The sequence below is a fragment of the Trachinotus anak genome, unplaced genomic scaffold (genome assembly GCF_046630095.1).
Source record: "Trachinotus anak isolate AG129_WGS33_773 ecotype Australia unplaced genomic scaffold, CSIRO_AGI_Tana_v1 ptg000004l, whole genome shotgun sequence".
In the NCBI taxonomy this organism is placed as follows: domain Eukaryota; kingdom Metazoa; phylum Chordata; class Actinopteri; order Carangiformes; family Carangidae; genus Trachinotus; species Trachinotus anak.
The window spans coordinates 5,046,008-5,072,562 of NW_027273855.1; the positions used below are offsets into that span (position 1 = coordinate 5,046,008).

At 45.2% G+C, this 26,555-nt stretch overlaps 1 protein-coding gene across 2 annotated transcripts in view; it reads left to right on the forward strand.

Annotated features, from left to right (window-relative positions):
- Positions 1–26,555, forward strand: part of agrn (agrin) — a 251,176-nt gene that overhangs the window by 76,136 nt on the left and 148,485 nt on the right. The window contains exons 1-2 of one of the 2 annotated variants that reach the window (XM_071475410.1): positions 15,732–18,048; positions 22,367–22,405. In XM_071475410.1, the coding sequence (XP_071331511.1) occupies positions 17,883–18,048; positions 22,367–22,405 (205 nt within the window). In that variant the 5' untranslated portion in view covers positions 15,732–17,882. Of the gene's footprint in view, positions 1–15,731; positions 18,049–22,366; positions 22,406–26,555 lie in introns of those variants that run through there. The other variant, XM_071475408.1, reaches the window with a different exon arrangement.

Below are 26,555 nucleotides of genomic sequence, written 5' to 3' on the forward strand. Positions count from 1 at the left end.
ATTCATTAAATCATTGAGCGACAAAATATCATAAAAGAGTGAGAAATGCCCCAGTGCTGTAAAGCACAGTGGAAGATCTGGAGGAAAGGAACTACTTTTCACCTAATGCATGTGTTTCTTCATTTTTCCTCCTGTGTGTGAGAATTAAACCTCAGGATGTGTAATGGCTGGTGTTTTGGTACTCAGACTCTGAGCCAGAGCTCATCCAGCTGCGTTTCACTTCCTGGGCCTCATCCAGAGGTCGGAGCCGGCAGGCCAGGCAAGCAGGCTGTCGTACCTCAGCATGAGGAGCCCCCCCTGGGGGCTATCGCACCAGAAATCCCTCCCTCCCAATCTCAACTATGGAGGAGCCTGACACCACCTCTCAGACCTGCCAGCGCAGTGAGCTACATACACAACGTGAAGACACACACATGCACACATCAACACACCGCTCTCCTCAGCAGACAGCCAGGTCTTGAGGGTTATGCTGCTCAATTTCTCTCCTTCTATTCTCTCTCTGGTTCTTGCTCTGTCTTGGCAGGAGCTGCTCGCACCTTTCCCACCAGCCATTACCCTCTCGCTGTCTCTCCGTTACTCTCACCCTTTCTACTCCTTGCTGCCATTCCAGCTCCCCTGTGTTTTCTCCTCTCTCTCTCTCTGTTCATTCACCTTGTCCAAGCTCTGAACATCTAATGCCTCTTTTTTTTTTTTTTTTTTTACTTATAGCACCTGAATCTTTTTAGTATCTCCCTCTCCTCTCACACCTCTCTCCCTTTTGCTATCTTCAAAACTCACACTTCTTCTCCCCCCGTTGGTATATTCCATCAGCCTGGCCTGCTCTAACCTCTCCCCAATCTCTCCCTCTGCCTCCGTCTACCACTCTGCTCTTTCAACTCTGCACTAATTTGCCTCCTACTCTTCTGAGCTCGGCCCTGGCTCCAGCTCCTTTTCCCTTGAGATGTGATTGCCTGCAGAGTGTGTGTGTGAGAGAGATGGTGTGTGTGGAGAAGTTTGATTGTGTGTCCTGGTGTGTGATAGAAAGGGCGCATAGTTGAGTTCAACTTGCGCATGTGTGTTTGAGAAAAAGACAAAGTGTGAATTCATACAGTTAGAGTTCAGTGTGTGTGTGTGTGTGTGTGTGTGTGTGTGTGTGTGTGTGTGTGTGTGTGTGTGTGTGTGTGTGTGTGTGTGTGTGGAGCTGTGTGTGGGGCTGTGTGGCTGTACCTTCAACCCCCTCCCTCTGGTTCTAATGAAGCAGATTGCATTAGCAGGACGCGGGTGCCAGGGGATCTTGATAGAAGTAAGCCACAGGTTTAACCCCACATCCCCAACTACTCCCCACCCCCACACACACACACACTCTACACACACTCTGCCCCACTATCTCCCTCAGGGCAACTCACCAGCTAGCAAATCATTTATCACACAGTAATGGCTCTGATGATCTCTCTCTCCTGCTCCCCATCTCTTCCCTAAGTGGAGAGATGGGGAGCGGGAGGGAGAGAATGTACATTCCCAGGGTGTGTGCACATGTTGAAAACACATTAAAGCTGCTTAAAGGACACGGTTTTTACCCAAAAATACAACGGTCTAATCAGCCAAAATCCGAACGGCTGGCTTCCCCATGAGCACCATTTGCCTAAATGAAAGTACGACTGCAGCGTTGAAATGATTAGTCGTTTGATAGAGGAGCTGTTGGACAAAAAAAATGAACAAGTTTGATAATCATTTAAGCCGAGCGTGAAAATTCATTCTAAAACTTAGAAGTAGTAGTTTGACAGAATAATCTTAGCTCAAGGACCACTTACATGCTTTTTCAAAAGCTTTTAACCACATCTCCAATTCTGAGTACCGGGGAATGAGGTCATCAGCTCAGGAAAACTGTTGCTGTGTCTTGGATTGGAAACTTCAGGCAGTACGCTCATATGTAGTTAGCTATGTACACAGTATAGTCACTGGTGTAGTGTGTCCGACAGGGTAGTGTTGTCTCAAATGTGGACTCACTGCAAATAACGCTTGATGCCCGCCAATGTATTTCCTGCCTCCTTCCTCAGTCGCCATTTTCACAAGTTTGAATATACAGTACGTTGTTGACCCCTCCCCTTCTGCTTACATAGCCAAGATGGCGACCGGGTGAGTGAGAAGGGGGAGAAGTGTCCAGCGTTCGAATTGCACCAACACTGCATGTTGCCATATTCAGTGTGAACACACTCGTGTACTCAAAACAGCATGAGTGGGTGTGGAAGTGTGCAGGGTAAGACACAGCTTGTGAAATGTGCCTGAAAAATAAGATGAGAATAACTTTGACAAATCATCAGCTGGGATAGTTTTGCAGTTTGGTAAGTTTGCTTAAAAAAAGTTCTCATATCTGTACTACATATATAAAGCGGCAGCCAGCAGCTGGTTAGCTTAGCTTAGCATAAAGACTGTAAACAGGGGAAACAGCTAGCCTGGCTCTGTCCAAAGCTAAAAAATCTGCCTTCCAGCACCTCTGAACCTCTAATATCAACATGTTATGTCTCGTTTGTTGAATCTGTACAACAAACAAAAACAACAAGTTCTTACAAATGGTTCATGTGCAGGACTATCACCAGGTGCAGTGACTTCCTGGATTCTCCAACGGTTGCCTGGCAACCTCACGATGATCACAAGACTCCTACTCCTGTGCAGACATGAGTGTGTTATCTATGTTCTGACTTATTTCCTAACATGTTACCAATATGAGGGTTTGCTACGTTCTTCATATTGTTGTAGACTGGATATTTCTGGGTTTGGATCTGTTAGCCAGAGAAAACACACAGTTCAAAGATTAATTGATTAATTCAAATAAAAATAATAATAAACATGTAGATAAGATAATGAGAAGAAATTGCACTTGCAGCTTATTGATTATCATTAACTACAACAAATTATTTGAGTGAATATATAATTTTTTTTTTTTTTTATTTAATGTTGTTTTTTATTTTTTTTGATTCACTATGATTTGGACTGAAAGGCTTTTTTAACTGTTTTAAATAACTTCTGTTTGGAAAGTTGTTGTGAGAAGAACCCTGAGATCCACAGGACTGACTGATGCTTTTGGTTGGTGTGTTAAGAACAGGAGTTGCCCATGACTAGCATTAGCAGTAATTGCACAACAAGGCTGAACAGACAAAGATAAGAACCAAATGAAAACTCTCCCAGGAAAAGGACATCATTGTTTGCACGACAGAAATAACTACAATCTTCTGGGAAGTTAAAAGAAAGAAAATTCAAGGATTACCACTGGAGTGAAATTCTGTCTTGCAAACAGCACTGGACGAGTGCTTCATATGAAAATGGGGCTCGTCGGTCTTATAGCCTTATTTTCTCTCATATCCCTTTGGTCTAAAGCTTCACAGACCGGCCTGATCGGTAAACATAAAGTGCCGCATGCAGGTTCTTAATCCTCAAAATTCCAAAACAGTTTCATCTTTCTGACATTTTGAGGCTACTAGTATGTAGTAATTGCACAGTGCTTCTTAAAAATCTCATGAATATGGATGTATTGTGAATATCTCAATTCATAGCATGTAATTTTCTTCAGCCTGTAAAGTACTGCAGCCTAATTCAGCTTCTTTTTGAGGTCTTCAGACTGTTTTTCTTGCTGTGTTGTATTTCTCATGAGGGATCAGCCCAGACAAGCACGACTACTCTCCCTTAGACTACAGTTGTTTTCATTTCACATTCATTCCTAGTGGCAAAATTGGGTGTTTATACTTCATTCTAACTCGATTTGAAAAAAATTGCTGGGGGAAACTTGAGAGGAGGATTGGGACACAGGGTGGAAGGACAAGGAAAGACATGACTGGAAAAAGGCTCATCACCCCCCCACCCCCCTGCTCTGGATGCAGGTGGTGTTTTGTCCTGGCCCATGCTATGCCAGTGTAGAAATTGGCAGTATGTTATCATTCAGGAAATGTAGTGGCATGTGGAGAAATGAAAGGGAGAGGTAAAACTGACAGAATGCAAATGGCTTGCAGGTGTTGGAATGGAAATGAAATGAATGGCAGATGAGGTGTTTCTGCTTGCTTTATAGAAATACATCGACAGAAGTGACCCAGATTGTCTAAAGCGCCGCAGTAAATTGCTGCGAGAGAAGCCTCGTCTTGTTTCTCTCCTTCCTCCTCTCGCCTTTTTTTTCCCTCCCTCACTGTATCTGAGTCTCTTTTCTTTCTCTCCCTGCTTCCCTGTCAGTATTTTTTTTTTCTCTCTTCCATCCCTCCCTCGCCCTCGTCACTGGAATGGTTTTCAAAATGAAATCTCGCAAATCAACATTTTTCAAGCCGCGGCATGGTGTTTTCTGCATACGAGGCGTTACCGTAGCAACCGGGCAATAATTCATCTCCCTGCTGTCTCGTACAGATCGTGTTGCATGAATTTGGCATGACATGTGAGACCCGGCGTATCATTTATGCTCTCTGTACCTGTGCTGGTAGACTTATGCAAGTGTGTGGGATTTTAATTCGAGCTGGAAAGGGATTAGTGGCCTGTTTTCTGATGGTGGAAGGTGGTACGGTGTCTGGTGTGGAGGGTGCTGGGTGCACATGGTAGGTGGGTGATTGACAAAGTGAGAAGTAGCCAGCACACATGAGATGCCAGGCCTCCCTGTAACACCTGCATGTTTTCACCAGTCTGCCTGAGCACTTTTTTTTTTTCTCCCCATTTTCCAAAGCTGAAGAGTTTGCTCCACATTAGTCTTCTCAAGGATGAGAGCCGCTTTGCTTTGACCCTGTGTCCAGACCTTGTTGTTTACCTCGCAGATTAATATGCGCCTCAGGATGCCGCTGGTGCTGCCAGCTTCTAAATGTCTCTTTCCGTCCGTCGGCATGATTTTCGCTGCCGTTGTTCCTCTTCATTTACCTCGTTTATCAGTTTGTTACTCGGATGAATAATGGATGAGGCCGCTTGTTGCCTCGGCGACACGCCAAGCTCATCATTGTCATGCGTTTGCTCGCAAAAACCATGTCCACTGCCCTCCCCCTTCTCTCCCCCCCCGACTCCACCCCCGCCACTTCTGGATGACAGACGAGTTGACACATTGGCACATACCTCTCATGCAGTGATTGAGTCTTGGCTGTTCTGTGCAAACTGATGAAAATGAAGAGTGAAGGCCAGGGTAGAAGGACATGTAGAAATCCATACACTCCATCCGTCCAGTCCTTCTCTATCCTTACTTATTCATACTCAAGGGCACATGGGAGAAAAGCAAGGAAACACTCTAAACAGGTACCTTGAGTATTGACAAGCTCACACACTCACAAACACATTTTTAGACCAGTGGGCATCTGTGAGTCTCCAGCAAACCTGAACTTTAGACTGTAGCAGGATAGTAGAGGAAATCCACCTGACCCAGGATCAGAGATTCAGACCCTGCACCTTCTTGATGATAGGATGGAGTGCCAACCAAAACTCAAACTTTACATTAAAGATTAAAGAAATTTGTAGTGCTGTTGTTTTCAGTCCTGTTATCCAAAATTAGACCCAGAGCCTTGACCAGCACCAGACAAATGCTTTAAAACAACTTGAATTTGTGTAATATTTTAATCTGCCTCGCTCTCTGAGGATGCACCATAACTCCACCTCTGTCGACGCTGCTACTCAGAAGCTCAAATTGAGGCCATTCACTGGGGAAGATTGAGGTTTTTCTGCTGTGACCCAGCATCAGAAAGAACGATACTTTATTGATCCCTGTGGAGAAATTCTCGTCTCCTTAAAGATGGAGGTCAGAGGTCAGGCTCAGCCACAGGACAGCACTTAGAAGCTGGAGGGAGTCTTGCTCAAGGACACTTCAGCAGACAGGATGTTTGTCAAAGCAGGAGTTGTCCAGCTACTCAGAGTGTTGGTGAGTGAGGTAAATGACTTGTTAGAAGAGAAGAGTTAAAAGGGACGTCATGAAACGCCAGTAAGCCCTTTAAAGTGGCTCTAGCAGAAATCTCTCTGCAGCTACTTGCCAGGGCTTTTTTTCTGATCTTTAACATTTTTTTTTAAAAAGGGAATTATAAAATCCACCCAGTTTCCACCCTCTTGTTCTTTTTTTTTCTTGCAAATTTTAAGCAGTCCATTTATTTTAACCTCGCTGCACCTCGTGGCATTTGGAGGAAGATATATGTCTGTCTGTCTATACTTTTCTCTTGCAAATGTGCGAATGCCAAGTCGCTGCACTTGTATAAATGTGTGTGTTAAACAGTCTTAGAGCGTCGTTAAGGCTGAAAGGAGGCAGCTAAAGACTTGAGGAAGCTGACGGTGGTTCTTTACCAGGTGCCCTCTGCCTTCTCTCCCCTAGCTGTAGTTTCCTTCTAACTGTAAACCACCTATGACAGCACTGACCTTGCAAACCCCTGAGCTCAGGGTACAGCATAACAGACCAACCAATAGCAGGAGAATCCAGTTTACTTTTCCTGCACCAGTAGAATGCTAACAACAGTGGTGGTATTCATAATAGCTGGCATCCACTTTGAAGTGGGACTGCAACCACTGACTCGGTACTGATACCAAAATCACACCATCATACTTTTGAACAGATTTCTCTAAAAAGAAGTTTTTCTCATTTAATAAAGAAGGTAAAATTTCAAGCATAGTTATTTTTACTTAAAATACAACAGCTTAAATACAACAGTGTCAAAAACTGGCAAAAATGTAGAAAAAGTATACTGACAGTTATTTAGTCTAAAGATAAGAATAGCTGCAATACCCTGAGCCCTATGTGACATTTTAAAACAACTTATTCAATCCAAAAGTCAAAGATAATTAATTTACACTGACATTAATAACTTGACGGACTGTTAGAAACTGTACTGCCAAGAAGCATGTACAGTTTAAAACAGGACACGTCTGTTTGTTTTCTGCTTCCACTTAACAAGGGGTTATTGTTTAGAAACATGAACATGATTGTTCCATAACCTCCCCGTAGCCAAGCCACAATGTTTCCCTTAAGTAGCAGCTTTTTGAGGCACAGACAAATTCTGATGCTTCTGTGTGCAGTTCTAGAGGTCAAGGACAAACGCTGTATTTGTCTTTTAATTTACTCATTAACTGACGTAGCGTTGAGCTCTCTTTGCTGGTATTCACTTTTGTTGCCGGTCAGATTTGGCTATAACTGCTGTTTGGATCCGTGCAAAAAAACGGTTTCCTGTTACGTGGTCACTGCACACATACCCCGTCGATCGGTCTTATTTCATTCACCCCTGTTTGTTAATAGTCGCTGCACCTTGCGTGCATTTACATCTGCGCTTTATCTGGTCTATCAGAACAGAACCCTCCAAACACAGGATGCATTTTAATACCTGCTGCTAAGCAGGTCATTCATTTGCCTGGCCCGTGATTGCAGCCAGAAAACAGCTATTACGTCATTGTGGCAGCATATTATCTAGGCTTCTCCTTCCAGCACACAGCCTTGTCTGACTGCGCTCTTATCAAAAGGATTTAGAATTATTTACTGGGAGGGAGAAAAAAGGAATAGCACAGAAGCTGTCTTGTTTGAGAGAATAACTTGAGCACATGCCATCTGATTAGGCATATAAATAATTTATAGCCGTTTCATTTATGGGCTGTGTCTCAACAAGGGGGTATAGCTTGCCAATTAATATTCCCTCTCTGCCCTCTATCTGAGAAGATCCAGCCTGACGTGCAGCCAGCAGCCAGTGCTGAGAGAGAGAGAAAAAAAAAGTGTAAGGGAAGGAGAGTGAGGTTATTACTGTAAACACAAATGAAAGGGTCCAAGTGTATCATAGCTTGTCACAGTCAGCTTTGATGCCAGAAAGCCTATCACTTAAATTGGCTTGCATACAGAATGTATATGTCACAGCAATGTATGTTGATCTGTCACGCTGTAGTTAAACAAAGTAAAGGCAGCAGTAATTATATTTTCAGAAAAAGCAGGGTCATTGATGTAGAACCCAAAGCATTCACTGTACAGTACATAAACCCTTTGATGGAGCTGGAATCTGAAATAAAAGATGCCCAGCTGAAGTCGGTGTGCATAATGACAATGTTCTGCTTCAGAAATGGTGCTCATTAAGTAACTCAAACCTTTTATTTGCAAGAAATGTTAAAGAATTTGTCACTTTTTTTATTTTTTTTATTTTTTTATCGTGGCATCATTCTTCATCTGGAGCAGCATATCCCCGTGACCTCAGCGCTGTAAGCGTTTGAAATGACTCTTCCCTGTTTCTTTGACTTAAGTGCAAACTTACTGAATAGTGGTGATCAGGGCTCCTGCACAGTTCTCACTACCTCCTCTGTGTTCCCTTACATCCTTGTCGGGCTGGGTATCATTTGAACATTTTTGATTGGTGCTAATACAATACCAGAGATTCAGTACTGATTCGGTACTGATTGCCCATCTCAGACCTCAGACAAGCACCTCTGTAGACCCACTACAGTTTGCCTATTGCCCTCGGGCTGGAGTCGAGGATGCCATCATGTTCGTGCTTCAGCGAGCCTGTTCTCACCTGGACAAAGCAGGCAGCACTGTGAGAATCATGTTCTTTGACTTCTCTACTGCCTTTAACCCAATCCAGCGCGTCCTGCTGGGAGAGAAGCTCCAGAATATGCAGGTAGACGCTTGACAGATGGACCACAGATGGAGCACAGTTTGTGCATCTGCAGGGATGTGTGTCTGAAAGGGTGGTCAGTAGCAAAAGAGCCCGGCAGGGGACTGTCTGCTCACCTTTCCTCTACGCCCTGTACAGTTCTCAGATGACTGTGCACTGTCTGGTTCGTCAGCAGTGGACAGGAGGCAGAATACAGAGACCTGGTGGACTGGTTTGTGGACCAACCACTTCAACAACAGACAGGACAGGAAATGCAAGACAAGCTGTCTGTCTTTCAGAAGCGACAGAGCAGACTCTGCTTCTTGAGGAAGTTTAAGTCCTTTCATGTTTGCAGCAAGATGTTGCAGATCTATTACCGGTCTGTTCACCACTCTGCCAGTTCAATATTCCTTACTGCAGTCTGCTGGGGCAGCAGCATCAAACACCAACACAGACACCAACAAACTGAACAAACTGATCAGGAAAGCTGGCTCTGTGGTGAGAACATCTCTGGAGCCCTGGGTGTTAGCTGTGGCGAGGAGGATGCTGCGTCATGGAGAACATGGTGAATATTAGAGTTTAAAAGTTTTAAAGTGGACACAAATAGACATAAACTCACACTTAAAACTGAAGTAAAACAGAGGCTTTTTGACTCCAGTTAAAGGAGCTATTTGTAAGTGTTGCTACTGCCACACAGCTAACGTTAGCATTAACAGCTGTTTACTTACCAGCCAAGAAGAAACGTTATGAGTTCAGCATCAAACTTCAGTCCTTTACTCACCAAGAGGTTTCTCCAGCAGTTGAACGTAACGCCAGTGTTAAGTCTTGACTCTGTCAATTATTTTCCTCTACTGAAGTTAGCACGCTAACCAGCTAACCCCAGCCTGTCTCGTCACTTTCTTATGGTGACCGTAGCCTCCAATCTGCCCTGAAGACAGAGTGCTACTCAGAGCGCGTATTATAAGCTCTTGTATTGTAAAGACAATGATGGCCGAACCCGCCAATGCATCTGGGAAAAAAACACATTTGGCAGCAGAGAAAACTTACAAATAGCCCCTTTAATGAAGCAAACTAAAGTCAGAAAAAACACACACACTGCATTGGCTGTCTGGGGTTAACAAAAATGGACATGAAACACTCTAGTGTGAATAATACAAGGCAAAACTTAGCTGTCTAATTCTTAGGCTTATTTTCTTATTTGTGATAGCAACATACCAAAGAATGAGTAAATAAGCCATAGAATCTGAACAACCAATGTACACAGCACTCTGCTGTAATGATGTTGCTGATATACCCAACCTTAGGTTGACTGTCCTCTGTCCACATCAATGCGAGGTAAGCTACTGTTGTGAATCGGCTACATTGGAAGGACAGCTCCCAACTCATAATGAGTGGTCATCACAAGTCTCCCGCCGCTCTCTCCACTTGATGGGGCCAGTGTGACTTGGCCGGTTCCCCGTGACAGATGGCTGACTTGGCCAGAGACTGACATCTGTATCATCCTTCAGCTTCATCAGCCCTGCCTTTCCTGTGTAAAGAGTGTCAGAGCCAGCCACTCCGCCTCTGATTCCCTGCTCCTAGTCTTCCTGTGCTGCTGCCACAATTGGCTCCATATGCCAGCCACATGGAGAAGGTTGCTCTCTTTCTCCTCTTCCCACCTTTTCCTTCCCTGTCACTCTCCTTTTATTGCTATTTCATTCTCTGTCTCTCATTATTTCTCTGTTCGTCCATTGGAATAATTTCCTGCTTGGCTATCAAGGGAAAACTGTCGATGCTCAAGACCTGAATAAACAGGGCGAGGCAGCGGAGCAGGGAGGATATTACATCCTGTAAACATTATTGTTGTGGATGTTGATGTGCATGAGGGGCTGGCAAGAAAATCAGAGCTGGCTAATAGCAAGTTGCTCCTTCCTGAATGAGTTCATCTTCATTTCGACCAGTGGAAAACAAAGGAGGATGGTCAATGTGCAGCAGGCCTTAGACCATCAGCCCTCGGGCTATGGCTGGCATCTTCTGGTGCCAGATGAGCCCCGAGGCGAGTCATACCACCCTCACCAAATGAGAGGGAACTGAATGTCCAGCAGTGGACAGGTCCTGGATAAGGCCCCGGGCTAAGAGCTGGCTCAGAGCAGGCTGAAAAAGCAGGTCACGGCAGCGTGGGATGTAGTCGTAGGAAGAGGCTAATGTGGCCAGAGGTGTTGAGTATAGACAGGAGGATCATATTGACCGTCATCTCCTCTGTGCAGGACTAAACACCGTCAGCTACGCCACCAGTTCGTAGTGTAAACAACAGCAAAATACCACTAATGTTCTTGACATAATGGGCTGCATTTCACTGCCTTTATCGTCACAGTGTGCCCAAGTCCAATACCAAATACTAGTCGATGTGTCACACTGTGAGTCACATTGTGTGGAGCCCACCCAGTGTGGGAACTCTCATTCACACAAACGTTAACCCTGCACAATCATCCTCGGCTTAGTCAGAGATAGTGTTATCACGAAAGCAGAATTTTGACTCTGACGCAACAAAAACTTCTAAATATCCAGTACTGCTAATACATGATGAGGGTAACGACAGAATAGATAATGTCAGACCACATTTAACAGATGTCTTACAGGTGTTTGCCACTGTGAAAAGTGAAATATTCGATAATCTCAACCTGTTCAGGTGAAAATGGGATTCGTATGAAGACATGGTGGACCTGTTTGAGATTTTCCACTCCTCCCTGTCTAGGGTTAGGAGCCAGATCGCATTCATGTCTATGTTAGTCCTCCTGTAAACTAATAAATAGATAAGAAACATAATAAAACGGAACATAACATTCTGCACAGGGCCCAAGGGCTTTTGCGAATCATAGACTGTGGCCTTCACAGACAACAGATCTCAACCCAGCCGACACTTATGGATGTGACGTGTTAGGCCGTGATCAGACAGACAGACCAACGTGCTGATGTACGAGCTGTGTTCAAAAACACAAGGTCATCCGGCGACAAAGTTGAACCCATCTTGCAATGCAACATAACGCAATGCAGTGTAACACAATGCAACGTAATGTGATCCAGTGATGGCCAAACACACAGTACTCTGTCATGTGAAATCTGCTGTCTGCTGATAACCTTCCAAAGCTGGAAAATCCTTCCTCATCGTCTCATCGTCTTTTAAAGTGCTGTCAGTGTCTGTCACTCTGCTTTTGGTCTGAACACTAAAGTCTGAACACCAGTGTTCTTTACCTCCATCATTAATACACCAAACGAGGGAATGAGTTTCACAGACTTTGAGAACTGGAGCGTTGCAGCTGTTTTTGAGGCTTGTGGTGTCCCAACACCTGATTAACACATTTAATAACCTATTTATCTTTTCACTTGTCTCCCATCTGTAGCTTCCTTCTGGAGCTGATCTGTAGTTTCAGCTTGTTTAGTACAACTGTCAGTATACAGTATTTGTTCATCCCTTTGTTGTAGTGTCGATGTTTTGTTGTCATGAAAACACTTCAGAGAAGCATCATGTTTGTGTCCCTCATCATCATCATTTATCCTCGTTCCTCTCATTTTTTTCTTTTTTTTTTTTTTGGTAAATCGCAGTACAGCGGGGGTTAATGCTGTTAGCCACGCGCAGCTGTGAGAGGCCCCGGCCTCGTCGTTGCTGCTCAGTTCGGAGGTCTGATGACTGCAAAGTCTGGGAATCTGTTGGACTGTGCTGGGGAAGTCTGACTTAGGATGATTGGTGTTAATATCATAGCGACACAGTTAGCCCACCTGGTAGCATCTCTGCACGGCCTGATGCACATGAAGAATTCATCATGATGTTTACCTGATGTCCCTGGAAGCTGAATTTGTAGCCTTATGTAGAAATCTCACTGTGGAATTAGATACATTTATAAAAGAAAAAAAAACATCACTTGTTGTTATTTGCTGCGATAGAGCCATATAAATACACAGCACAAAATAACAGTCAGTCGCTCCTGATTGAGCTTTGAGATGCCACTGGCTGAAATAACTGTCATTATGGCAGATTTCTCATTATCTGTACGTACACATGCACTGAAACAGAAATAAAACACAAAATGACAAATAATACAGTAAATTATCTTGGAAATGAGGCTTCCATGAATAGTCAAGTGGGCCAGTAGACAGGCTTTAGTGCAGGCAATTACCAAATCCGTTATAAATTTTAACAGACTATTCTTTTCATCAACATCATTAAAACCCTCATTTACAATGGACAGCAGGGAAGGGTGATCTCTAATGCCATTAGTGAAGGCAACAGCTTCACTTTTGATAGCTCCTGCTTTGAAAAATGGACACAGTCGCACTCTAATGGGTAGTTGGTATATTCATCAACACAGATTTTTTTCCACGCACCCTAATGTACCAAGCTCTTACACAGTTTTTAAGAGATTATTTGATAAAAGATTCAGCTGAAGAACTCATACTTATTTCATGACCCAGGATAGTTCTGTGTTTGTTAGCTTAAAAAAAAATTGTTATACTCAAAGTCAGAGAGACAGCCATAAAACTTAGCTTCTAGTGCCATCAGAAGAAGTTGAACGACTTTGTTTGGCCTTATTTTCATCCATTCTGAACCAGAAAATGCTGTTTTCTCTGTGAATCTGCACCACAGTTAAAATTTTCAGCTTCAGTTGAAATCTTTGGAGCATTGGCACGATTAGCTCGTTAAATTAGAAAACACACGCACATCTCCAGCTCCTTGTGTCAGAGCACTGATAAACACTGATAAAGTGCTTTTAAATACCATTTTAATACCTTGCTGACTAGAGACCAATTATCAATGCAGGGTTGCTATCCCTGTGATCTGACCCTCAGCTTTGTGGTAGTGCAGCCTGAATGTAGCCTGTATGCAAAGTACCAATATAAGATGATGCAAAAAGTGAGAAAGTTTCTTTCTTTGCTCTTGGTTGATTTTTTTTATGTCTCAGTGGTAAAGCCTGCTTTTCACATGATTATCCTTTTTTCCACATTTAGAGGAGAAATTTTCCTTCAGCAGAGGCAACAACTGTTTTCTCTTCGATCAGTTAGCTCAATGCTGGCCAGCCAGATGACCAGGCTGTGCACTGGGACGCACACACACACACAAGGGGACGCACACACGGACATTCACACACACACACACACACACACACACACACACACACACACACACACACACACTTAATTGATTGAAGCATAATTGTCAATCAGTTATTGAACTCGACAATTTTCTCACCCTCTGCATAAAGAACAGCACACACACACACACACACACACATGCACACACACATTACAGCTTTCACCCCTGCCAGACCATTAAACAACAGAGCAGCTCCTCTGGCTCTTTAATGGAAATTGCCATTTCAAAGCCTTCAGAGAGAGATGTTAACCTTGTGCGATACTTGTGGCATTAAAAATGGATCAAAGCAGCTGAGCTTTGATGTCGACAGAGGATTTTATTTGGGTCGTGGCAGCAGAGCAGAGTGCCGGGCTGACTCCCCATCGCCCTCTGCTGGGAGAGTTTGGCATTTCAGTCATGGTCACAACCTGTGATGTCGTGATGTTTGTGTTGCGCGTCTCTGTCGTCTCTGAAGTTCCCACTGGCTGAGACAATCAGCGTGATGATCAAGACACAGTTAAGGATAAAAGTGAAAAGAAAGGGGGACAAAAAGAGAGGCGACAAGTAAGACAGCAGCTGTTTCCTTTTTTCCTTTTCAGTCAGTCCATCAATCAGGTTTTGTTATGCAATGTGAGAGCTGATGAGGACTGTCTGGGGTATCGCGTCTGGAAGGAGCAGAGAGGGGGGTAGGCACCTCTGGGTGGGTGGCGTCGCTGGTGATGAGGGGGGTGAACTCTTGACCCTCAGCAGGCAGCCTGAAAACTCGGCTCCCCACATATTAGAGTCTCCCCCCATAGAGCTCAGCTTAGGTCTGAGAATGAACACTCTGTCCAAAGAGATAAATGACTTTGGATCTGAAGCAAGATCACCTACCTGAGTCTTTGTGTGTGTGTGTGTGTGTGTGTGTGTAAGTAAGTGTGTGCAAGTGAGTGAGAATGTACTATAGTGTGTCCAAGTTGTGTAAGCCTGCAGACTGAAAACAGATAGAGACAAAAAAAGACAGAAGGAGCCATTTTTCTGTGTGTACGTGCTAGTTTCTATCAGACAGAAAAGCCAATTGTGTGTGCATTCATTGCAATTCCTCTGTGGATGCAGCCACTGTGTGCATCTCCATCGGTGCGTATGTGTGCGCGCACCCTCGTGCAAAGCACAGAGTGGGGGGGAGGTGAACGGCAGAGATGGAGATGGAGACACAGATAGAGAGAGTGAAAAAAAAACATAAATAATTGATGATAGATACTGACTCGCATCTGCTGCCTGCTGCCATTGAGTTTGTTCAAAGTAGATATCGATGCAGGGTCTTGCTAAAACACAGCGTAACCGCCCCTCTATTCTGACCTCATTATCTCATTAGAAGAGCAGTAATGCATTGCTTTTAAAAAAGGCAAAACATTACACGCTATGTAATAGATAAATAGAAGTGCCTCCGCCTCAGATCATTTGCCAGATCTGCTGCATATTCATTTTTGACATATTATTTAGCACAGGGAAAAAAAAAAAAAAAAGAAACCTCTTCCTGGTTGTCATGAAAGTAAGTCAGAAAAACAACCTCCAAATGGGATTGTTAATTAATCGAATATTGGCTTGTTAGTGTGGAATGCATATGGAGTCTCTCTGCATATATTGGTCAGAAACAAGCAAGTAAGGCTGTTTGAAGAGACTCAGTACATGATCGACTTCAATGTTTTCCAGTTTCGCTCTCGTCCTCCCTCCTCATGCCTATTTTCTCTCAGTCTGCCTCATTAAATCTTTGTGGAAACTCTCCAGCTCTTGTGGAAGAGACTTTCTTTTGATTAGTCTATAAACAAATGGAGGAGTTGGTTGACATCTCCCAAGACCGTGGCCCTCTTTTGTTTTGCTGCCGCACTGTTGCTGCCCCCCCCCCCCGCTCTGACAGGACTCAAGTACTTCTCCCCAAAGCCTTTATTCTCGTTCTTTCTTTTTATTTTTTTTTTCCTGTTCCCTCACCCAACTCCAACCCCTCCTCCCCTCTGCCTTTGTCAAAGACGGCCCCTCATCCACTCCCCCACCTCTCTCTCTCTCTCTCTTTCTCTCGCGCAATATCTCTCTCACTCTCTCATTATGTGCTCATCCGTTCCGCTGGCTGAGAGCTGAGAGAGGAGCGCTCAGGAGAAGAGTGTTTGGGAAACCGGCAACACGCTGATGCCTTTTTTTTCCCTTCCACCCTCCGTCCCCTAAAAAAAAAAAAAAAAAAAAACCAGAAAGGTGGACTGAAGTGTCAGGAGCTGCTTTTCCTTTTGCCAGCACTCCTCCTCTCTCTCTCGTTTACTTCCCCTCTCTCTGTGTATTGCTGTGTCTGTCTGCTGACTTCTCTCATTGACACACTCCTCCTTGCTTCGGCTGGCTGACTGAGTGCGCTGACACTGGGACCACTACCTGCTGCCTGGGGATTAAGCGCGCTATGAATACCCGGAGCCTAATTTGTTGTTTTGGCTGCCGGTGAATGTTGGATCCCCACGGAGCAGAAGCTGGAGCGTAAATCCTTGTGACCAGGACGCAGGGAGCGCCTCTGGACTAAGACAGCCATACGATGAAGAGGGGACTGGATGCTTGAGGAAGCGTCTAAAAGAGAGACGACCAACCACAGAAAGAAAGGAAAGACCGCACAAGTTCTTCACTGAAAGAAGAAGCAAAATCAGTCTTACGAGGATCAGGACCCAGTGAGAACCTTTTCCTCTCATTATGTGGTCGGGATTCTCTGTCACAGTGCTGACATGAGGGAAGAAAGCCCAACAAATCTCCGCCTCGAGCTTCTTGGTTGATTTCTGATCACACACAGGTTTTTCTCCTTTTCTTTCTACGAGTTTATTCATTCAGACCGGCTCTGTGTTCTGCTGCTCATCCGTAGCTGCTTGGGGGTGAAGGCATCTCCGCGCTGACGGCTCCAGTGGGGGATTGTGATCGTTCTCCTCTCCCAACTTTTTTCCCCCCTCTCCGCCACTTCTACTGACCTGTCTCCGACCGCAGCACACCAGTGGCGTGGGGTGGGGGGCAGTTGCTTACCCACTCTGTGAGACTGGTCAGGAATAAAGGTTATTGAACCGAGGAGGTGTGGCAGGCACGAAGGAGAGAAGGGGAGGAAAAACAAACCATCTCCGCGATCCCGGGAGCATATGGTTTAGTGGGAGGCAGCCAGCTGCTTTCCAGCCACCCGGCTAATCACGCTACAGAAGATTCGAGTTGCTCCGGTGACAGTGTCAGGTTTTGGCGGCTCGGACGTATATCTGCTCACCCTGACAGAAGCTCCCGGACCTCCTTCGGATACAAAGAAGCTGTTGTGTTGACTTCAGAGGAGTGCCAGGCAAATCATTGCTCAGGAAAGCAGCAAACCATTGTTGCCCCAACAGGCGACATCCACAGGGAAGCTATAAAAAGATGCTCCGCCATCACCTCTTAGGGAAATACCTGTGACACATGTTGTTGGTGAGCACCAGACCTTGGCTTGTCTTTTAACGGCTTTCGACAAAGAAAGAAGGGGAGGGGGCGGGGTGCTCCAGGAGCCGGCTTAGCCAGACCCCATCCACATCCATCTAATTACCCGACAGGGTCACTGGGAAGAAAGGAGAAGATTCCTGCTGTGGATTTACCGTCGGTCTCCTGTGGAAGTTTTCTGTGCGGATATTTGACAATTCAAAACACCCACATCCTAATGCCCAAATTTCTGGCTTAGGTGCATCTCACACACATATGTGCCAAAACCGCTTTAACACACATTTATCAACACATCAAAACCACCCACTTAAATCCACACACATATTTGCGCTGTAAGTATAAACCACTTCACCACACTTACACACACACACTCACACATTGAAAGCCCATTAGTTTGTCTTTCCCCAGCGGGCACAGCAGAATGGAGGTTGCGTGGACAGGTGGGGGGCTGTAGGAGTTCAATATCCCTGTCCCCCTGTCTGTCCTCTTTCTCCAAATGGATGTTATTATCTCTAAAAATGTGTTACTTGGAAACTGCTGAAAGCTTGCTGCTGCGATTCTCTGACAGAAACAGTCACCGGGTCAGCGCCACGGTGCACAGCTGGAACCACAGCTGAAACACCCACCATTACGGATCTTTTTTTGCTTTTTATTTTTTCTTCATCTTCATCCTCTGCCCTTATCCCACCGCCATCATTTTTTCCAACGGGTCTTTGGGCACCGCTCGCCGCCCTCCTCGTCCCATCATCTCCTCCACCCTGGAGGGGAGGGGGTCATTGGAGTGGAGCATGAGCGGGTGCCACTATCCCTCACCGCCGCCACCGGAGCGGGACCGCAGGTACCAGCACAAGGTGTCCCTGGTGGTGCGCTACTTCATGATCCCCTGCAACATCTGTCTGATCCTGCTGGCCACATCGACACTGGGCTTTGCGGTGCTCCTGTTCCTCAACAACTGTACGTTGGTTCAAACGAAAAACCTAACTTTACTGTTGCACTCTACTGTTCTCTTCTCTGCTGCATTTTCATGTATGGGTCACTGTTTGGCAATAGAATACTCACCATTAGACCCAGTTCAAGAGAGACAGAATTTATCTGGGAAGAAACGGTTTTGCGTTGAACATATTACATAGTTTTTGCATTAAATGCCCCACACCTCCCTCCGTCCCTCCCTTACCCCGAGCCAACTTCACCTCTCATGACAGCCTTATCTGCACTTGAGTAGGGACATCAAGACAGCTAAAGTCACCCCCCTGCCCTTGATTGTGTGTCTGCAGGCTTTCAAAACTGCTTCATGTCTCCTCTCCAAAGCCCTGGCATTTACTTTGAACTGCGGGATGAGGTATTAAATGGTGATTACATGTCTCATCATGGAGGATGAGAAAATGTCTTTTGGCCTGCAAAGCCCCAACCCCTCCTATCATCATCTCCCACTGCATAATTGTTGTCCCACTCTGTTGAAAGTACAGTGGCCCATTAAGAAGCGGGGGCATGATGTTTATGTGCCTTAGTTGTCTTTGTCAAGAGTTTCCTGAGAGCATTTCTGACAATAGAGGTAATTCATTTAGTTGGCATTTGAAAAGTTATACTGGTGCCAGTGTTATACCTGAGTTTCTGTACAAAAGCTTTTCAGCGCCTCAGCAAAGAACTGACCATTCAATGGCAACTTTTTGATGCTGGATTTCACATGGTGCTGAGATGTGATTCCCAGCCTTACCCACAGCAGGTTGAGCTTTATGACAGAAATAGATATTCACCTGCACACACTCTTTTTCTTCTTGCACAAACCTTTTTTTTTTTTTTTTTTCAGGTGTTCCCCTCCTCATGTGAACACTGACTCTCTCGCAGCGTCCTCACTTTCTCACAGACTTACGTGAGTCTATTTCGTGCTGGTTCAGACTGTGTTAAAGGTGAAATCCTCTCAACTCTCCAAAGTGGACTGTTTATTTATGCAAAGACTTGTGCTGCATAATCACTTGCAAATTGTAAAGAGTACGTAAATAAATCAGCACCGTCTTAACAGTTGTGTTCATGCTGCCAAATTCGGGCTGAGGTGGTATTTGAGCAGCACATTAAGGGGAGAGACTGTTAATACTCTTCAGCCTTGATTGTTTTCCCACGTCAGCCCTTTTTCTCTTAGTCTGTTATCAGGCTGTTGACTTGTACAAAGCACAGTCCCTGTAGCCTGGTGGATGCCATTGCATTAGATGCACTTCTTTGCATTTGCCCAAGTGTTGGCCCCCTTTCTAGCGTCGTGTCTTTCTGACCTGTTTGCCAGTCTGTCATTCTCACTCTAACTGGTGGATGTGGGAGACCAGGAGGGGGGTGGTTCATTCGTAACCTCACAGTGTTACTGAATCAATTTCTGCCAGACAGATTCTATTAGATTTAATACGAACTCAGTTAAAGCAGGCCAATCTTCACCCCTCAGATGACCGAGAGAAAAGAAATGTGCCCTGGTGAGATTGATGAGGTAAAAAGGGACTCTGTTATGCTGCCAAGAGCCCTCGCCGTGTGGCCACAAGGACAAGCTGGATGCGTTAGTAATAGTGCTGGGAGTGGTGACGTGTGTGCGTGTGTGTGTTTGGTGGGAGGAGGGGTGTTAGAGGAGTCGTGCAGCGTCAGATTCGTAATTTCTGTTGTCACCATGTGGGGTGAAGCTTATCCACACACACGCATGCAGTTTGTAACCCATCCCTTGAAAACCCTTCCACCTGCCAGCGGAGCCCACACACAGACACACACTCACTTTATCATTCTGTGCAACTATACATCAACCCCCAACCAAATGGGGGCAGGAGGGGGGAACACGCATACAAAGACATACACGCACGCTCCTCTTTGTGCACATGGCTAAATGTCACAGTCAGACACATATTGATTTGCTGAAGATATAGGGTGAATGATGGCCATGTTGTGACATTCTCACAGGCACGGGAACTCGCGCGGGCTTTTCCAGGTGCAAAGGGAGATGGGGAAGGCTGATATGTTTATGTAGAGACCTTATCTTGTCCTTTGGTTATGGAAATGTGAAGAAATCGTTTAGCTTTGCCTCTCGGCGTCTCGGCTCACTTTGTGCGCCGCCTGCTCTCTCTCTCTCTTTTCTCTCTGCCTCGTGCGACAGGACGTCTGTATCTGTTTATGTTTGTTTGCGTGTGTTCAGACACGCTCACGAATGCGTGACAGGAAGTACAGTTTTTTGTGTGTGTGTGTGCGTCTGGTCCTTTACACTTTTTTAGAAGAACTTCCTCTCTATCTTCCCCATGCCAATCTGTCTTCTCCTCATTTTTCATGTTTTCTTGAGCCATCTAAACCTCCTCTGCCCCCCTCCCACCTCCCACCCCCCACTTCTACCTCATTTTTTTCTCACTCTCTTTTACTCACTCTCACTCTCTTTCACTCACACACACACACTCTCTCTTTCTCCCCCAAAGCCCGGCGGTTGACAAGCAATTTTAAGTGAGCCTGAATTTAAAACTCAGCTGTGTCTCAGGATGCCGACGGGTATCCCATAAGTCCTGAGAAAGGCTCCGGCACAGTGGTTGACAGGGTCCCGGAAAAATGTGTTAGCGGAGTAATTGATGTGATGTGTTTTATCTTCCTCATTATCCCTCACAGTGAAGAGACATCGGAGAGATGGCTGGGCGGCTGCACATCCTTTCTCAGTGTGTGTGTGTGTGTTGGTGTGTTTGTTCGCTGCAGGCAGCTCTGACAACTCATCGGGACTGTGCTTAGTGACTCAGACAGCCGAGTCGACTGCTAGTGTACAGATGGGAGGTTTGGTTGGGTTTGTGCTTGGTGCTCCAGTAAACTGTGACCAGCGTGTATCGTGATGGTGCTCGCCATGTTTTTGTGAGGCTGTCCATTTGGTGACGTTCCCTGGTAAATGACAAGAAACACAGAGACACGACCATCATCCCTGTAGATCGGCCACTGAGGAGGATTTTTGTGTGTGTGTGTGTGTGTGTGTGTCTGTCAGAAATGGGAACTGTTAACACAAAATATGGCTCAACAAGATTCAGGCTGAATGTGTTTTCTCTTCAGTCTTCGTATGTTGCTTATAGCGTTACATCCTTCACTGCCTTATGTCTGTGATGTCAGTATGCTCCATAATTACCAAGCTAACCAGCAGGCAGATATTCTGTTCAGTGCTGAAAATATTAGTTGTTCAATTGATTAGCCAATCAACAGAAAATGAATCGACATCAATTTTCTGGTTCCAGTGTCTCATATGTGAGAATTTCTTGTTTTTCTGTGCTTTAAATTGTAAATTACATATTTGCAGGTTTCAGATTGTTTGCCTGACAATATCAGCAATTTGAAGACATCCCCTCAGGCTCTGAGAAATTGCTTTTCTCACTACTTTCTTTGACATTTTCGTAGCCTAAACAATAATCATATCAAAAAACGTCAAGATCAGATTTATCAGCAAAAAAATAAATGTTAGTTGCAGCCTTAAATGTGTTTTTTGCATGTTGTTTGGCGCCGGTAAAACAATGTAAACTTGATATTTCTTCATCCACCTCCATTACATAAACTGTCACTGATCCATTTACACTGCATGCTTAGGCTTGACCTCATTTTTCTAGCATCAAGGTGTCAAAACGACTCGGCAATGGACTCAGGTTGCATGAAATGTTTCCCCTGATTGTTGCTCCACCCACTGTCATTTGACACCACAGGTCCTGTGTTATAGTTCCCACAAACCAACACGCCTTATGTCATGGTCTGCTGGGTGTTCACCAGGAGAGCAGCATGATGTCATTTGATCTATTAAGGGAAAGGAGCTGTGATTTATTCTGCATATGGTTGCTGGAGGTTGGGGGGCAGGGCACTGAGTATTTTTCACTCATGTATGTCATCACTGCTGTGAAAATTTATAATCCTATCTCACCCTTTTCAGCCCAAAACAAAAAAAAACACACCTCTTCCACCTGTCTTCTCAGTTCTCATGTGCTCTTATAACATGTAAAGTCAGGCAGTGCGGCTTGAGATGAGTCGACCTGAGAAATAATGAACGACAAAACAATGATGATACTGCTATTGCTTAAATGTAGCGCTGTCGATTAGCTCAGCTGGGTTCCTTTGGGGCCTGGTCACTGCATTAGAATGTGTTAGATAGAAAAGCCAGAGCTGTAGACAGAATGTGTCTCTGTTTTTTTGTTTTTTTTTTTGAGCAACTCAATTACTTGGCCCTTACCTCTGGGAAGCCTCTGAATCTCCCCAAAACTAAAAACCCATTTCTTTCTCTTTCTGTTTTTTTTATCTCTTACAGACAAACCTCCTCACTTCACACCGGCCCAGCCTCCTGATGGTAAGTCCTCTGTGGATTCTCTCTGTTGTTCTTCTCTGACCACTGGCGTTTAATGGGTTGCCCGCAAAATAATGACCACGGACGGCCATCGCTGCCTTTGAAGCGGGCAGCCGTCCGTTTGCAGCGCCAGGTTTGGCTTCTCTGCTTTTTGTTTCCACGCTGTTGGTATGGCAGGCACGTGGCCAGGCCTGCTCAGAGCTTTGATGTGAGAAGGATCTTTTGATGACTTGATTTGATCTGCTCCACACAGCTAGTTCGGCTGATGTTCAATGCCTGTTACTGCAGCAGAATTCACATCCTTCTGATAGGGTCTAATAGCATAATATCCCCCCCTGTCCCTGAGTGATCGACATTACTTTAGACTGCTGGAGGTTTGTGGATCAGGGGCGCAGAGCAGCACCATCACCTCACGTTGTTAATCCACATGTTCTCGTCCCACCCAACACATGTAAATCGCTGCAATGGGTGCTGCATTGTTTCAGTTGTTTTCTGGTCCAGCAACACTGGCCGTTAATTAAAAAAAGTAACAGTTTATTTCCAAAACGGTGGATGTCGGCAAGCTTTAATTGGAGGAAAACAGCTGGTTTTCAAGCTGCTATCATGAATATTTATCAGAGGCAGCACAGCGAGGAAGTGTTTGATAGACTTTGGTGTTGTATGTCTTCACTGCACTGACAGAGAGACAGGGATGGACTCCTACTAGTTTCTGAAGGTGTTGTCTAATCCCGCTTATGTGCCGGCTACAAAGCCAGAGGTTTGGTGGGAGAAAGCACGAGGAGAAAATGTTTCTAATGATCCCAGCCGGCCAGCTGATGCCAGGGGGACATGCCAGATGACAAAAGGCCACGATGGGGGCTCGCTAACTTGGTTTCTGATAATTGCTCCATTGGCCAGCCTGTTTGGAAAAGCAGTTTACGAAAGATGTTGGTTTAAAAAAAAAAAAAGAAAAGAAAATATATGAAATTAGAAGCGGGTTTATTATGAATGTGATTGTCTGGCAGCATCAGGACAATAGGCTGTTCACTGTCAATGTGAAATGACTGTGGCGTTAGGCTTCAACAAATAATTGTAGCTGATTGGAGCATTTCTCAGCTTGGCCTCACCTCAGCACCTGAGGAGTGTGCAAGATGCGTGTTACTTTCCCTCTTGTGCCTCATTACAAAACACGGCAGATTCAATTGCAGCTGGCACAGCTTACAGCAGCTATTCGTTTTTGTTTTAATGACAGATGAAATTGACTTGACAAATCATTATTTCTCACAGAGAGGTCTCTATTTGTCTGTTTTTGAAGCAAATGTTGCCATAAAATTTGCCTCTTCACCAGGAAAATGAGAAACAGTTGTGCAGGCAGCGAGGCGGCCCATTTCTGTCCAACATTGAATTTCCCTCTACAAAAGAAATAACGCCCTGCTTATCGATTGAGCCACTCATTTCCCACGTATTAAAGTTTTTGCTGTCTGAGGGGCACAGTTTGTTTCTGCACTAGTCAACCGTTTAAAAGCTGCTGCTAGCCCTTAATTACATTTCCAATAGTTCTGTAGGCTTTCCATCAGCAGCCTATGCTGTTTTAATATGCCAAGCAAAACAAAAAGCAAAGCCTCCAATCAGCGGGGGTAAGCCTGCCCCGTGGGACGCAGTTTCTCTGGGTCATTCAACGCTGGAGAGATTAGTGAGACAATTAGAGTTGGCCCAAATACGACAGTAGGCCACTTGTTGGAGATGTATGGTTTTAGTAGTGGTGGAGGGGCAATTTAGAGGATGTTGTAGACCAGCGGAGGGCTGATATAGCTCTGCCATTAGTCAAATCTGCTCCAAAGAGCGCTGGGCTTTTTCTACTGAACTTGTCCTCAGTGCCAAGGACGCTCGGCTCTCCAGTACTTAATTACAGGAAATCACAGACAAGATACCAAGGAGTCTGCATTTTTAAACAGCCTAGTTTGTCTCTGAACTGCCGTTGATGAAACGTCCTTATTAGCACGAGGAGATTCTGCAGAAAGTAAAGGAATTTGTTCTGCAAATTAGAGTGAGAGAATCTTGGGACTCGGCTGGCGGGGAAAAAAATGCAGGTTCGGCATAACATTAGCAAAGCTCTTAGATGATATTTATGGTGTGCGCCACCCGCAAATAGCTGACGAATCCTCCCCAATGAATGGCCTATAATCACCAGTCAAAAAAAAGTGACAAAAGTCACAAAGCAGCCTTTAATTAGGCTCTTTCTTTGAAAGCTCAAAGCAGCAGTTGCTTGGCTCTGGCCGCGCTCATTATTGCCTGACGTCCCCTGATAATAAGACAGTTGTCGCATGTTTGGCCGAAGCTAGAAAGCTCGAAAAATTTTGCAGTTTGAGGGATTAGTATTAGGGCTTTGGAAGAGGGGTTGACTACGAGAAATGCTTAATGAATGAGGCTCTTGGTCTGAGTTGTCAGTGTCCAACACACTGTGTGTCCACTTTTAAAGGACGAAGGAGGAGGCAGCAGTCATACTCGATACAAGCTCTGGAAGTTTATTTATGTCATTAGTTTTAATAGAGATTTAAGAGGGATTGGTACTAAACCGGGTATTTATGTTATTGTATGTTATTTATAACAAAACTAGTTGTAACTGAACTACAAAAATAGTCTCACCTCTTCTGTCTCAAGGTCTTCAGGCCGTCAAGTAAACCAGGTGTAGATGACTCCCTGAAGGTATCCTTCATTTCATTGTATTACAACCTTATGGGAGCAAACACTGGCCAGACAAGATCCTAAATAGGCCAGTGACTCCAAAGAATGAAAGTGTAATGGAAGAGCGGAGCCTCAGACAGTTCAGAGGTCTCCTGTGACTGTAGCCGTCTCCAGCACAACCTGCCTGCCAGCAGCCCATTCGCTGTGAATCCTTCAATTTCACATTTGTCACTGAGAGCGTTCCCCAGTGGATGCTCCTCACTGCCAGACAAAATAAACTCCAGGACTCAAATGTGACTTGATCTAAGATGGTGGGACACCTGAAAAAAGTGCTAGCGGGCTCACTTCCACTTTGAGAACACTAGCAATTCCTAGAGAATTGACATGAGTCTTTGTCAGCTTAGGGAGAATACAGTTACCAAGCGCTCCAAACCCATTACCCCCTCAGATAGGGGTAAAACACACACACACATACACACGATGCTTGTGTAATTTATTCTGCCGGAGCCTTTCCTTGTGTTCTTGACAGTAAGCCTGACTCAGAGAGAGGCAGAATTAATTATGACTCCTCGGCCTATCTTAATTAAATCTTTTCACATCATAGATTTCACACAACAGAGGCAAAATATCTACCTCATCTTTTAGCCAGGGCGGGGTGGGGTGGGGTGGGGTGGGGTGGGGTGGGAGGGGGGGTTTACTGCCTGAGAATGTCTCACATCAAGATATCAAAGGTGCACTGTAAAGTTGCCTCTCCAGGATTACGGTTTCACAGAAGAGTTGTCATGTCCGGCTGTTAACAGAGAGCAGCTTGTTATCCCAGTATTGTGTGGAGGCTGTTGGGGGGGGGGGGGGGCAACTGGGCACCAGGCAGCCTTGACTTTATCAACGGAAAGTTTGTTGCCCTTTTTAAAGTACACAGAGCTTTCAGATTGCACAGCTGAACTCTGTATCCTCACCTTGGTCCGGGGTGACCTGTGCGATTCTGCATCTGTGGATTCAGCAGATGCTTTTGTGAAGAAGCCAGTAAGTACGTTTTTTTCATAAACGTAGGTCAAAGGCAAAGGCGAAGGAATTAGCAAAGTCCCATCAACCCCCCACAACTCCCCATCCGTCTTTGACAGCGCTCCCACTCAGGTTTGCCTCATCTCACCTCAGCTCACCCGGTATCGATCTGCCAGGATAGGTTAGAGGCAGTCGTCCGAGGAGACAAATACAAAAATATTAGCCAGAGAAGGAGAGAGGGCCGGAGCTGTAAAGAGCAGCACTATTTGCTTTTGATTCCCTATGACACAGAGTAATTGTTTACACCGTTAGTGATGCAGGTTTGCTTTGAGACGTCCCCCGGCTGTGGAGCGACCCCCACCGACTGTTGATGTGGGTGATTCCAGGACCCTGCGAGGATCAGCAGCTCTTTGATGTGGACGCTGAGATATCTGCGGCTGTGATCAGGAAGGACGCTGTCAGCCAGGAACCCTGATACCCACGTCTG